The 14,636-nt window shown below is 59.3% G+C and overlaps 2 protein-coding genes across 2 annotated transcripts; one reads left to right on the forward strand and one right to left on the reverse strand.

The window, feature by feature from the left end:
* Positions 1 to 1,209: 1,209 nt before the first annotated feature.
* Positions 1,210 to 6,636, reverse strand: VOLCADRAFT_98499 (uncharacterized protein; the record flags this gene model as incomplete). Its single annotated transcript, XM_002957405.1, has 7 exons — positions 1,210 to 1,842; positions 1,990 to 2,201; positions 2,748 to 2,844; positions 3,302 to 3,529; positions 3,804 to 3,926; positions 4,579 to 5,883; positions 6,451 to 6,636. 7 exons carry the CDS (start codon positions 6,634 to 6,636, stop codon positions 1,210 to 1,212), a joined length of 2,784 nt encoding a protein of 927 aa, XP_002957451.1.
* Positions 6,637 to 7,405: 769 nt separating this feature from the next.
* VOLCADRAFT_98500 (uncharacterized protein) lies at positions 7,406 to 12,774 on the forward strand (the record flags this gene model as incomplete). Its single annotated transcript, XM_002957361.1, has 8 exons — positions 7,406 to 7,548; positions 7,619 to 7,698; positions 8,010 to 8,248; positions 8,487 to 8,606; positions 9,268 to 9,447; positions 9,862 to 10,066; positions 10,858 to 11,612; positions 12,100 to 12,774. 8 exons carry the CDS (start codon positions 7,406 to 7,408, stop codon positions 12,772 to 12,774), a joined length of 2,397 nt encoding a protein of 798 aa, XP_002957407.1.
* Between the last annotated feature and the right edge of the window lie 1,862 nt (positions 12,775 to 14,636).

Raw genomic sequence — 14,636 nt, forward strand, 5'->3', positions numbered from 1 at the left:
GTCAAAGACAGACCTGTCGCAGTGAGCGTGTACATGTTGCGCTGATGTGATACCATAAGGCTCGTAAAATCCCCGCGCCGACCAAATGGGGACGAGTTATAAGTGCGGCACCGCCGCTGCGGCTTGCCACCGCCTCCAGATTTGAGTCCAGATACCAGGCAACGCCGGTTGGACCACGAATGCGCCAGCTGACGGACAAGACAAAGCACAACACCTAGGGAATCTCGCGACCGCGGCCGCATTCAGCGACCAAGCCCATTCAAACTGCGAAGATGCTTCCATATGTTACGAAACTAAGCCACAAAACAAGCCCAAGCCCAAGCCCCGCACTTCCGCTGCTGCATGAAAACTCCGAGCCCGCAATCAAATGCATCACGCAGAGGTAATGTGGTACGAATTTCACGAATCCCTAGGGCGCCAGCCAGCGCATCAGCGACCATGTCCCAATGTCACGCACGCACGCAACGACAAAACGACGCCCTGCATATTCAACAGTACCAATATCCCCCTTCTTCCTCCTGCCAATGGGACCCCAATCCGGGCCGCATTCTGATGTGTAAAACCACCAAACGAGACAATCCGCCCCCTGTGGCTAACCATTGAAGACAAGTTGAAAACGATGTTGCAATTCTCCCTCATGCATGCGCTCGTGTTGGGTTGAAGCTAAAAAAAACAACAAACTGATATCCCTGGATATCCCTGACCTCTCCACGTCAGGAAAAAGATCCCGCTACTGCCGCCGCCACCACCGGAATCGCAGCGGCCCGGAAAGCGGATGGGGCGCAGCCACGAGGAAAGAAAGGGTCCGGGACCCACTGCCTGCGTCATCTGTTGCTCATCCATTATAGCCGCATGCACAGAGGTCTCCAAGCCCACTACGACAATCAAGACGCTGTGGAGACAGCTGTTTGTCACGGGCGGGCAGGACCCGACAATAAGCACAGGCTAACCGCCAGGACGAGCTCGTCAACAGGCGCAGTCCCCATTCGTTTCCCAGCAGCCCCTGGGCGCAGGAGGAGAGGAAAACCTAATCCACAACGCCTCTAAGCGTCTTCTTCACCCTGCCTATCTGTCTCCCCTACTGCTGCTGTCAGCGTAATGCCACGCGAAGAGCACTCTTGGTACCCTTTGGCGCCTCCCCATGTGATGATGCACACGAGACACACACGCACACACGCACGACTTTGCCGCCTACTTCATATGCCTACCTCAGCTACTGCGTCCCCCGCCTGGCTGACTCAGCGCACTCTGCGCGGCAAGAGCGGCCTGCTGCTGCTGCTGTTGCTGTTGCAACAGCGCCTGCTGGTGGGCGCCAACTGCAAATCCGCCGTAACCCATCTGAGCAAGCATTGCAATTGTGTTGGCATCATACCCGGCAGACTGGTAGGCACCCACCATGCCGGCGACAGGTGTCGCAGAGGCCCCGCCAGCCGAGGCTGAAGCAGCGTTGGCTGGGTTGGTGCCGTCCGAAGCAGCCCCCGTAAGCGGGTTGGGTGACAAAGACTTCTGCGTCGCCGTCCCCATAGAGATGCTTCCCAGGGTACCCGTCCCATACGCCGCATACGCCGCATATGGATTGTTGTACGCGTAACCATAAGCCTGCGCCATCGCCAGCTGTGCAGCGTAGTCCGCGCTGGTGCCGTGTGCGATGAGCTCTGGGGCGTCGGCTGGCGGCTTCGGAGCCTGCGACACATGGTTCTGCGCCGCTGCCGTCCCTCCCGTCGTCGTCGGCAAAGTTCCTGCCGGGACTTGCATCCCCTGCGCCTGCATGCTGTACATGCTGTACGCCGCTGCCGCAGCCGCGGCCTGTTGCATATGTTGCATTTGTAGCGCTTGTTGTTGCTGCAGGATGCCAATGCCACCAAGCGCCGCAACGGCACCAACACCAGCGGGGTTGCCGACGACGCCGTTCTGCATTGCCTGCTGCTGCTGCTGCTGCTGTTGCTGCTGCTGATGCAGTTGCTGCAGGGCACCCGTGCCGCCGTGCACCTGCGCTTGCGCTTGCGCCTGAGCCGCCATGGCCCCCGCCGCCAGCGTGTCGGACATGACCGTCAAGGACGTGTGGTCCATGTTTTTGGCGGTGAGCGCGAGCGTCATTGAAGCCGCGAGCTCCGTGGGATTTACGGACGACCGCATGAGCGCCAACATCTCCGGGGAAAACGACGGCTTCACAATGCTTCGCGGGAGGTGGGTGGTGAGCTCTGCGCGGGACGCAAAGGGTGCATCGGAGGAGAGCGTGTAAGACAAAGATAACCCCCAGGCAGTGGGAGCAAGGGAAGGGTTTCAAAGAACCAGAGAAGGCGACACAGGGACCTTGAACGCAGCGGGGGGGATGAGAGCCGGTGGGAAAATAAATGCCATGGCTCTGGTGTCGATGGGAAAGAGAAGGCTGCCTGCGCCTGCGGCTGAGCAGCATCCTGAACAGTTGCGAGGAGTGGGAAACCCGCGACGCCTGAGACGCCTGCTGGGGGGCCGGGCCTAGACTGCATGAGCCTTCTGGGATCAACACGCCTCCCTCGCCCCGCTGTACACGCCGGTTTCTTCCCGTACCTAACGCTGCTGATCCTCGCGCATCGCAGTGTGTTGGCCACCCTAGTGATCAACAAGAGGCTGCGTTCCTACACCTGGTGTGCAATACCTTGTCATAACATTGCATCGTTTCTGGAATGGCTAATGGACTAACGCTATCGAATATTCATATGTCGGGCGGCTGCAGGCGTACACGTGCATGTGCACGGCCCCCCCACCTGCGAGCTTGAGCTGCAAGTCCGCCTTTATCTCCGTCCGAGCCCGGGAGTACGCGTCAACAATGCGCTGCACGTTGCGGTCGTACGCCTCAAAGACCTGCAGCCAGGGACAACGCAGTGATACGACCGTCAAAGCAAACAAGGCGACTGCGTGTGCGTCTGCTTGTGCGGCTGCCTAACGGAAAACTATGTAATCGTCTCAGCAACACCAACCACAGCCACTTCCAGCCTTCATGCGATCCATCCAATTTGCCTTGCCGCACTGCCGGGGCGCTTCAGACTGGCCACAACAGGGCAAATCGCCCTTCTCCGCAACGCAAAGCCATACCGCCTGTTCCCAGAACCCATCTGCCCTCTTCTCACGCTTTCACTGGTGGGCTGGGAGACTCGGGTGGGCGCGCCAATCCAAAACAACTGGCTCGCTGCGGTCGATTACCCGCGAACACGCTTCGTGGCCAACGCAACCCCCACCCCCTTTTAATCCACCTTCCTCTCCACACCCAATCCATTCCTTTCCCGACACCAAACCCCGGACCTGAATCCTCATCACGTACCTGCTCAGCCTCATAAATGATCGCCAGATTGTTTGTAATGACTCGCGCCACTGTCGCCGCCTCCGTGATGCTCAGCTTACGCGCCTTGGCGGCGTCAGGGGCCAGTGTATAAAATTCCCGGACCTCCTCGTGAAGTCTTTGGTACTGGGGCCTCAGCGGGGCCAGACTGCTGCGGCTCTCCTGGACTACCGCCGCCAGGGCCAGCAGCGAGTCCCACACGGCGCGGATCTACACAGCGAAAAATGAATAGAGGAATACGTAAACTTTGGCCGAATGGCCGATGTGGCGGGCAGCAGACAACACACAAAGAATTGGCCAAGGTGGCGCACGCGGTAGAGGTAGAGAATAGAATTGGCTGGACGACGCCAAAGTTGGTAAATAAAGCTTGGTTGCGTTTCGATGTTTAGGGCTTGATTGGTACAAAAGCCCGGCAAACCCGATCCCTAAGCTCAAACGAAGGTTTGTTTGGATTAAAAAAGCTTTGGGCGGGACTCCAGCTCACCATTGGGGGCAGACAGTCAGGAAACGTCTTGTTCATGAGCAAGGACTGGTCCACTACCACGTCCAGCTCGAAGCGGAACGTGGTCTCATCGTTGATGAGGCGCGGCGTGATCGTGAAGGGTTCCTGTCCAAGTGCGCAAGGGTGCCGAAAGAAGGCCCATCGAGCGGGCATCAGCACTATGCTGTTCGTGCCAGATGAATTGCAGCAGGCGCCTCTTTTCCGGCATACCATTTGCCACCTCGAGTATGCACATTCTTGCCTGATCCATCCCCCCCCCTTCCCCCACGCCGATGTCCCATCCTACAGAACACCTCCATTACCATGCAAAGGTTGCATTTGCTCAGCAGCTAGCCCCACCAGCATGAAAGACGACCGCCCTCCCAGCTCGTTTCAATCTGCCCCGTACTACCCCCCACCCTACCCCCGTCCGGGACCCGGCGCTTTCTCTCCTTCCGCCCCTTCTTCTCCTCCCCAGCCCCGCGCCCCTTCTCCTCCTCCCCAGCCCCGCGCCCCTCTCTCCTCCCCAGCCCCCCGCCCCTCTCTCCTCCCCAGCCCCCCGCCCCTCTCTCCTCCCCAGCCCCGCGCCCCTTCTCCTCCTCCCCAGCCCCGCGCCCCTCTCTCCTCCCCAGCCCCGCGCCCCTCTCTCCTCCCCAGCCCCGCGCCCCTCTCTCCTCCCCAGCCCCGCGCCCCTCTCTCCTCCCCAGCCCCGCGCCCCTCTCTCCTCCCCAGCCCCGCGCCCCTCGCTCCTCCACATCCCATCACCATTCAGACTCACGTGGTGAGTTAGCAACGTGACGACGTGCACACTCTCCAAGTGCCGCTTGCACATGGTCCACGTCGTGTCCGCCACCCGCCGGATGGCCTCACACACCATCTGTGCGACATCGCCCAAACTGCCATCAGGCATGCTGAGCGGCGTTGAGTAAATCCACGCCGTTTTGGCAACCGCCTTGGCTAGCTTAAACAGCACCGCATTCAGCTGTTGAATCTTGCGGTTCGCCTCCACGTACTCACGCGCCACCGGCAGCGTCTTGAGCTTGCGGCAGTGCTTCGGCTCCTCCACCAGGGATATCGGCGGCTCGTATTTGTCAAACAGCCGTGCCAGGTCATTGCCCACAACAGCCACGCTCCTCTCCGCGCGGAGTATTGCGTCTGTGATGCCGCTATAGATTACATCGATGAGTGTGACTGGAGTGACATTGTCCTCACCAAGAAGTGACGCGGCGGACCCGGGCGGCGGTGCGGAGTGCTCCCCAGACGCCGTCGCAGCACCCGTTCGCAATGACGAACGCAGCGCACCATGTGATTGCCCTCGCGATGGTGCCCGCGAGGACGATGACGCAACAGCCTGTTCTGGCCCATCGGTAGCGAGCCCATTAGCGCTGGGAGAGCGGCCAAAACGCACCGTTCGGTGCGGTTTGAGCAGCGCCTTGGTTTCCCCTGCATTACCGAGGACGACAGATGCCGCCAGCTTGCCTGGGTACTGGTGTCGCATCAGCCGCACGTATGCACAGCGGCCCTTAACGGCGCAGGCTGCGGGCGTCACGTGAAAATACACTCCAAAATTCGGTCCGAGGTGGTGCTGTAACGCCGCAACACAGCCATTGAAGTGCTGAAGGTGCCGGATGAGGGTCGGGGGCGCCTCTGGGGCGTCGCTGGCGTCCGTTGAGGCCGACTCAGCTGTGCCCGGCGGCCGCACCGGTCCGAATGGCTGCCCGTCACTGCCGGGCTGCGGCCCGGCCGCGTCGCCGCCGTCACTACGCGCCGTCGGCGACGCGGCAGATGCCGCGTCCCCCCGGCCACTGCCGCTGCGTTCCAGCTCCTGGCTCCTACCCGGCAGGAGGGCCTCCGTCAGCAGCGCGAGAGTGGCCGAACCCGGTGTTTCCAATCGTGCGAGACGAGGGACGTCAACAACAGAGGTGTTGCTGCCGCTTGTGCGGGCGCCAACGGCCCGACCGGCCATTGCAGCCGCGTCTGCCTGAGTAGCCAGGAAGTCCATGAGACCCAGCCGCGCCTGCGCTAACGCCGCGTCAGCTTCCCGCAGCTCCTGGTTTTTGATCCAGTCCACCAAGATATGATGCTAGGAAAAGGACAACACAGGGAAAGGTGATGGGCCTGAGAACGAAGTGAAGTGCTAAGAGCAAAAAAAGGGGCTGGATGTGGACCATACTGTGGTGAACAGCCAATGTTCAGGACGCTAAGGAAAGGAGCCCATCGCGCTTTGTGTTGCAACACTGCGGTAGCCGGGGAAGCGCTTAGCTTCATCCAAACAACAACCCTGGTGACGAGCGGCCACGTGTGTACTGATCGCGTTCCATCCCCGGGATGGGCTGCAAAACCAATCCTGGGTTTAAGGCGGAACGATCTAGGAGGTGCAACGACATAGAAAAGGCGGTGTATACGCGTTGTGCATTCCTGGTGCCTTGAGGTAGTTGGCATGTATACGGAGGACGGAATACAGAAGGTGGCCAATGGATCCCCGACCACCATTGCAATGGGTTGCACACCTAATCTCGCAAGCCTTGATCGCGTGGATGCCGGGTGCAGCGCTTGTTTCGGTCAGCGAATGGTTCGCGAGTATAAGGGAGCTACTATGAGGTCAGGCGTGGCGCTATGGAATCTTCGAATATGGTGCTACGTTTCTCACCTGTGGCGCCGCACGCTGCTTATTGAAGGGGGTGACAAGGTCGAGCTGCACCGCGTCGACATTCCGGTGGATCGCAACCTCTGCCACCATTGCGCCGAGGACCGGCGCAAGGAGGTTTTGCACATTGACCGCATAATCATTGATCACGTTGTTCCATGTCACAAATTGTGCCAAAATTGTTTCCATTTCTTCCAGCACAGCATCGAATTCGGGTATGTACTCCGTCCGCTGGAGTACGATACTCTCCAGCTCAAAGTCCTCATCATCTCGCACAACCTTTATTTCCGGCGCCACAGAGGACGCCGAACGGGATGCGCCGCAACCCAGTTTTGGATTTGAGCGGAGCCCCCACGGGGACCCGCTGAGGACTGGTCACGCCAGGGCCTATGGCTAGAGCCTCGCGCTGTGGACAAAGAGTTCCTTAAAGCCACAGCACATACGTTCCTGCACAGATAGCTGTCCTCTTGCTGTCCGCGGGCCGCGTCGGCCCCACGACGTCCAACTCTCCAGGCTCTTTCACGATGACTATAGCCGCTGAAATGAGGAGGCCAAAGCGCAGCTCTTAGGGGGCACAGCTCACTTGACAGTAAGCAAGTGAAAGCCAGGTTTCTTTGCCTTGACCATAACCACGCAGCGAAAACGGGAAGAGTGGAACAGGCAATACAGTATGCCTAGAACAAAATTACCACAATGAAAGGCTCCTGAGAGAAAAGCATTCGAAGAGGCGTACGGCAGCCCCGTTCTCGTTTCTGCTAAAGCGTTCGCTAGCAAGCACGCACTATACGTCTTCACTCAACAGCCGTTTCTGCCTGTGGAGCCATTGGGTTTTATTGTCAGATTACTATTGGTTTACATTTTCCTGGTTACCATCCTTTTATGCGCGACGGTACTTCCTATGGTTTAAACGCCAACCTAGGCTGGATGCATCCAGTCTTGCTTCACCTTATATTCTGCCATGTCGCTTCTGAGGTCACTGCTCGCCTGGACCTTGCTGTTTCTGGTGGTACCGTTAACAAACAGCCATGAGGATTACAGTTCTCTTGGCGATTTGCTTCATTGGTATGCCCACGCGGCGCAGATGCATCCATCCCTAGTTCGGTACGTCAGCATCGGGCTGCTTTACTCTAACATAGGGAGGACCCCAACGATCTTGTTCCGGTCGGCACAGATACACGGAGCTCAGAGAGCCCGGATTCGAGCACACAGTGTTGCCTTTGGCCAGCTTTAGCAACTATGATGACGTCGAAGGTAGGCCCTCCAGACCGTCTGCCGCTGCGTTCGTATAGCCAGCTACGTCTCCTGCCTTTTTAATTCCTGCCGCCCTCCCGGCTCCCCACCGACATCAAATCTCCTCCCCACCCCGCTATGAGTCACAATCCTGCTGCCGCGCCGCATTCCGCTATCCGCTTCTGGACACATGCTTACCACGTTTCATCACCTATTCATCTGACAACCGCGCGTCTGACGCAAGCCCGGCCCACATTAAGACTGCTTTACCACTCCCTCCCTTATTCCCCGCGCCCTTCACTCCCAACCCCGAACCCCCGAAATCCCTTTAGTTCAATCCAAGGTCAGTGACAAGCCCTCTGTGCTACTGGTCTTTGGGGAGCACGCCCGCGAGCTTATCACCTGCGAAGTGGGTTTATGGCTCTCCCGGGTGCTGGTGGGCGACACGGCGGAGATCTCCAAGTGGGCCGAGTGGCCGGAGGCCTTTAAGCCCCTGGGCATCGGCCCCCAAGACGTAGCCGCCACGGTCCAGGGCTGGGTCCGGAGGATCTTAGATAATCTGGTGGTCAAGGTACGGCGGCGCCGGTACGGACAGAGGATACGATGTCGGACAAATAATCGGCGGATTGGTTGCGCTATGGCAGTGATTTGCGGTGTGGGTGGGTTGTGGGCGGAGAGTACGGAAGGAAAACACACCGCGGGGGCTCTGGGGTTTTCACCCCGGCCCCGGCGGGGGGCTCTTAATCTTGGCTTGATGACTAGCTGGTGGTATCTGGCGATGTGTGCCGGGGCCCATGCTGCCGCTGCAGGTGTTGCCCATCGAGAATGTGGACGGGCGGCAAGCCTGGGAGGCGGGCAATCTATGTCTTCGCAAGACTAGCAAAGGGGTGGACCTGAACCGCAACTACCCCTTTGCGTTTGCCTCCGAGGTCAGTCGAGATTGCTCGGGGTTGCGGCGGCAGTGGGGATGTGCAGGAGGGTGGACAGAGGGGGGTGGCAGGTAGTGAGGGTGAGAGCGCCCCGTGCCCCCGTGCCCCGTCGTCATACGAGAGGCTGAGGTAACCGGTGTGGGGTGGCATCTGAACCGGGTGGAGAGAGGACGGCGCAGGCTGTAGGGGCCGGGCGCGGAGGGGTGTTCATGACACCGCTATGCATGCGGGCGTGTGGGACGGGGTATTCTCGTGGATGAGAGAGCGCGGGGCGGGCGCGGGCGGCACGCGGCATGGCACGCAGGGGATGTGTTTTACAGAGGCACTACTTGGGTGGCCCACGTGGGTGGTTAAGAGCCCAAGATGTTTGATATTAGGTTGTCTGTCTGTCTGTCTGTTTGTTTTACATACGTCTGCCGCCGTCCCACGTGCTCCTCCGCTGTACCTGGCTTCCGTATCCTACCCCTTTTTCCGAACTCCCTTCCGGCGCCTCCGTTGTCCTCGCCATCCCGCCGTTTGTGCAGCGGTCAGCAGTCCGTCATGCATTTCTTCTCGCACGCTCACTCCTTCACTTTGGTTCTTCTTCCGCACCGCAGCCGCCCCTGACTCCTCCCTTTCCCACCCCACCCCACCCCACCCCGCACTCGCACCCCGTTTTCAGCCCCCTAGCAGTGAGATGTTCGGTGGGCCGTATCCGTTCAGCGAGGCGCAGAGCCGCCTCATTGCGCGCCTAGCGCTGGAAGGCGGGAGGGTGCCCAAGGGCTACATCAACGTGCACAGCGGCGAATGGGCCGTCTACTCGGGCTGGGACAGCAAGAGCGGAGTGGGCCCCGGGCTACCGGTGAGAGTTGCACCCTGACACGGTGTTGGGAACTCGGGGGAAAGGGTGTGGGATGGAGGAGATGTGAGGGGTGGTGAGAGCTGGTTGGTGCCGGTGGGGGCTTGTTGGGGCCTGGAGACGGAGCTGGAGTGTGAAGAAAGCTTTATGAGGGTCGAACAGTACGCAAGATTTATACCGGGAAATGGGCGGCATATGTGGATATTGGGATTCTACGTTAATTATGTCCTCTCTTCAACCCATCTCTGGTACACAGAGATTTTATGCAGGGATTTCACGGGCTTTCCCTTGCCCTACTTCCCACTTGTTCGTGGTTCGTTTTTCCCCCTCTTTTTCTTCCCCCGCAGCTTCACTCGCACGTGTTTCGTCTTTCCCTCCCCCTACCTCCCTTAACCCTCGTTCCACCCCCTACCCCAGGAGGACCTGTCGGACCTGCTCATTCGTTCAGGAGACGTGTGTCGCTGCCAGGCAGGTCCCGCCGGCGCCGTCTCCAACTACCTGGCCTTTGGAACCGGCATGGATTTCATGTACACGCAGCTGGGCGTGCCGTACGCACTGACGTACGAAGTGTACGGCCAGAGCAACGTGTTTAGTCCCGGCGAGCCCGGCCGGATTCCCGAGGGTGAGGCGCAGGGTTCTGTGGGCGCCGCGGCTGCGGCGGGGTGGCCTTGGGGGTCGACCGCGCCATGACGACCCGGCAATGTAGCACTACCTGCCTCGGGCCCTTTTTGCGAGTCTTGCTATGTATGCTTATTTTTGTGTGTGTGTGTGTGTGTGTGTGTGAGAGAGAGAGAGAGAGAGAGGGAGAGAGAAAGAAAGAAAGAGAGAGAAAGAAAGAAAGAGAGAGAGGACTGAACTTCCTGTTCCAGGACGTCCCGCTGCCTGGTGGTCCACCCCGCGAGGATCTCCCGGTCCCCAGTCCACCTAGCGAACGAGTCTTTCCTTGGCATCAGCTTCACTCGTTCACGTGGTTCGTTCGTTCTCCGAATCCTTGTCGGCGATGGTGATTCGGAAGATGATGACCCGCCTGTTTAATTTATTCCTTGTTGGTCTATATGATTAGATTACTCGATTTGCTGGCTGGCCGGCAGTTGTTGGCGAGTTTGGCCGTGAGGGTGCCCAGTCCGGACTTTGGGCGGCCCCCGAGGCTACCCTCGCGTCACACGGGGAAGTGTATACCGGAATAGAGACGGACAGACAGACAGACAGACACGCGGAAGGGGCAGAGTTCCTTAACCTTGCAGGACCTTGCGAATGGAGATGCAGCATGTGGAGTGAAGGACAAGATTTGTACACACACACACTGGCAGTGGGCGGATGTCCTGGGCTGCTCTTAGTGCGCCAACAAGCACCTGCAACGCTTGTGAGCCCCTTCCTCCCCGCACATTGCTTGCTGACCTTCTTGCTTTGCAGGCACTCGCAACAAGCCGCTGAGCGAGTACTCCTACATGACGGACAGCGGCATTGCGGCCACCGTGCCGCACATCCAAGACCTGCTGCCGCTGGTCCACACACACCAGCACCACTACCATCAAAATGCACAGAGCCACTTCCGCACCGCTCGCCAGCACTCCAACCGCGCCACCCGTCTGACGCGGACGTCCGTTTCCAGCCTGCGCCGCTCGGCAGGGGTCCGGGGGGTGGAAGATAAGGCCCTGGCAGGATCGGGAGCAGTTGCTGGCAAAGCGGCTGCGGGGGCGGGCGCCTCACTGCGCGAGCGCCAGACGGCGATGGGGTCGCGGGGGCTTTTAGGCTGGTGGTTAGATGCAGCGAGGCGCGTGGGCAGGATGATGCTGAGCAACGGAGGCGAGGACGGCGGTGTTGGCAGTAGCGGCAGGGCGCTCCTGCAGTCATCCTCCGCTGCGGTGTTGCCGGGATCAGCGCTCGCGGAGTTGCCCTCTCAGCTAGAGGAGCCATCGCAGCTCCAATCGGGGCCCAGGGGCATGCTTGGTGGGCGCAGTATGCGGAGGTTACAAGCCGCCATGAATGGCAGCGACGGCTCCGCTGCAGCGGCTGCGACCGCTGCCACGGCCGCACTGGTTGGGGCGGCTGGCGCGTCGACGGAGGCGCTGGGCTCAGGGCCCGGAGGCAGGGAGCTGCAGCAGGACACGGCGGCGCTGTTGGGCCCGGAGGGGCACATCTTGGCCATGGTTCGGAGGCAGCCAGGGGTGGGTTCGTGCGCTGCACTGCGTCGAGGGAGGGACATGGCGCGCGAGGGGGGGGGTGGTTTGGACGACGGCCGAGGTGACGGTGTTGAGGATGGGAAATGGGGTCGGGCAGGAGGTAGCTGCCATGCAGCTGTTTCTCGTGCGCCAGGCCATCAGCGTGAGCTGTCCTTCCTTGCGCTTCATGCTTTCGTTTTTGCATGACGTTTTTCGACCTCCCGGTTTCCGGAACTCCTGCCATCCGTTGCTCTTCTGGAGCCCCCTGCGCTCTGGTGTAGCCTCTTGTTCCCTGCCGACGCAGCAACACCGTGATCACTAGACCCCCTTCATGAACACGGAACACATTGTTCAAACAGGACATAGCATGATGTGTACCATGTACAGCATTTGTTGGGACAGACGTTCCCCCACTCGCAGCTTCCGTTTCCCGCCACACCTCAGCATACCCCACACCACGGCCCGTGCGACCTGTTGCTGCCGCGTCCCGCAGATGCAGCAGGGCTGCTTCGACATGTTCAACCCTCCCCCGGGCACCGCCTACCGCGACGTCATCAGCCGCTGGGTGGTCATCTTGCTGATGACGTTGGATCACGTGGCAGACCCCGCCAACCCCAGGCCCTCACCGCACCCGCTGCCGGGCACCGTACTGGCGGGCATGAGCACTGGCCCATGGCTCGGCACCGGGTTGAAGTCGCAGATAGATGCCGCAGCTGTCTCTGGCCTAGGGCGGCGGCTGCTGGAGGTACCCGCCGGCGGGGAGGAGGGGGCTGGGCAAATAGAGGGACGAGACGGTGCTGGTCAGGACTTCGGCGCGAATGCAGTGGAGGAGGAGGAGGAGGAGGAGGCGGGTTTGGGGTCCCAAGGTGATCACGCAGGGGAAACCACCGCAGGTCAGGCGGGCGCAGGCGGAAAGGGCCGCGAGGGCGAGCTGTACGGAAGCGCGGGGTTTGACCGGCGGGCGCATCAGCAGGTGTACGAGGTGGACCCTGTAATGAGGCAGCACAGTCTAGTGGTGCTTGTGGCGCTGTGTTTCCTGGGCATCGTGTTCGTCCCATGGTTCATGTGTGCAGCCAATCAGGTGTCGCGGCCGCTGCCGCTAGCCAGCCGCCGCAGCCGGCAGCAGCTGGGCCAGCAGCCGCCACCGCAACCGCGGGTCTGCATCTGACCTGAACTGGGCAGGATGCAGGAATACTAACTGCTTATCGGACCGGAGGGGCCGGGGAATTCGAGGCCCGGGTCGGGGAGGTGCCGGGCGGGGTTATGTGGTAGCTCAGGCTCGCAATGCTTTGTCGTCCTCTCAGTCTTCGTGGAACCAGGGGGCGAAATGACTACTTTGGCAGGTGCTGTACAGATGGGATCTATAAAACACATGCCCCGTAGCAGGTTGTGAATGGAAGGCACTTTGCTCAGAACCTTGAATGGCATGATGACAGAACACACCGCATTTCACGTTAGGAGCTGCGAATGTGCTGGCCTGATCCGGGTATTCTTCATAAGGGTTCTTCATAAGGGGGAGCGACTGGGAGCTAGAAATAGGTGAACGAGACCGGGAGTAAGGGCACGTGTTCGACGTGCATGGCGTGGAAGAGGATGGCGCTGTGTTGAGTCCAGAATGCCACGTTGAAGGTTGTGCTGGGGAATTGCACCAGCGGCTGTTACCTGGTCCAGAGGCACCAAAACTCGTTTTTATGCGTGGCAGATGCCAGCGTTTATTCGGTTGGTTGCGATTTGCGATGATGTGCGGTTTTCGACAGCTGGCTGGCAGGACTTCGGAGCTGGATTGGATGCCGGTAAAGGAGGTATAGAGGATGCCTTCGCAGAGCTGCCCCTATTCTACCACCCTGGACAGGAAGCCCAGACTCAGCCTCATTGAAAGCATCGCGGCTAGGGTACAAACGTTTTTATGGCATATTGCATGCACAGTGTATGCGCGTGTGGCTGCGATGAATGATATGCATCGGCGGTTATTGCTTGCTTTGGAAGGTCGGATGGTTGCAAGCGCTATTGGACTATAGTGGCTGCATAGAGCATTGCTAGAGCAGCTTGAAAATAAGCAAGAGCGATCCGGTTACTTAGAACCGGTTACATTTTCATGCAATTTTGAGGCCCCACCTGCGCAGCATTCTTTTTGTGTTTTATGATGCCGCACGCAAGCTAGGGAAGTGAAGGTTAAAAGAGAGCGGTTGTTGTTGTCGCCATCGGTTCATTAGCCTCTCCGTAGTGGCAATGGTTGCCTGACTTGAGTATTTTCGAGCGGGGCCGTTGCATGTGATGGCCGGGGAGCAGCATGATAGTATGCTAGGCCGCACCCGATCTGGCCAGTAGTCCCTCTCTTGGCTAAGGCGGGCTCTGACTGGCCACCGCTGCCAAGTACCTGGAGGCAGCGGTACGTCCAGCGTGGCCAGTTGTACACCGCGCTGCAATAAATTTCCCTAGAGGGATATGCCTTCTACAGTTGTCACTTTGTACGAGGAACACACAGCACTGCAGACGTTGCCAATAGAGCCAAGCACCTAAGGCGCAGGAAGAAAATATATCCAGTGTACTTACAGCATCAGCCAGAAGGCATGAAAGCATCCCGGGTACAGCACGGGAACCGGCTAAGGAAACAAAATCTGAGAATGAATTGTACAACTTGGTTACGAAGACGCTGCGTCAAGAGAACTCATTCGTAGCTATACTAAAGTAATTGTGCAGATTAATGGCTTCCAAGCGGCCACAATTCCTGTCTTCTATCCCTCCTATTAATACGCGAGCATCAACCTTCTCAACAAAAAAGCTGCGCCGCTGCGACCGCCAAAAATGCTCTACAAGCCGAAACCCAGGAAATCAGCAACCGAATAGATGCAAAACCGGCCTCCTGCGCAGGAAGCCCCCCTTATCGAACTAAGCACTATATACTGATGCAGCACAGATGCATCACCCAGTCTTCAGCGAGGGGGAGTGATGCGCGCTTTCCCTTGCTCGTCTTCAGCCCAGGGCATTAATGCCCAAACCGGGGGGGGGGTTGCAAACAGAGTGATAGGA

Source organism: Volvox carteri (assembly GCF_000143455.1).
Source record: "Volvox carteri f. nagariensis unplaced genomic scaffold VOLCAscaffold_73, whole genome shotgun sequence".
NCBI lineage: Eukaryota > Viridiplantae > Chlorophyta > Chlorophyceae > Chlamydomonadales > Volvocaceae > Volvox > Volvox carteri.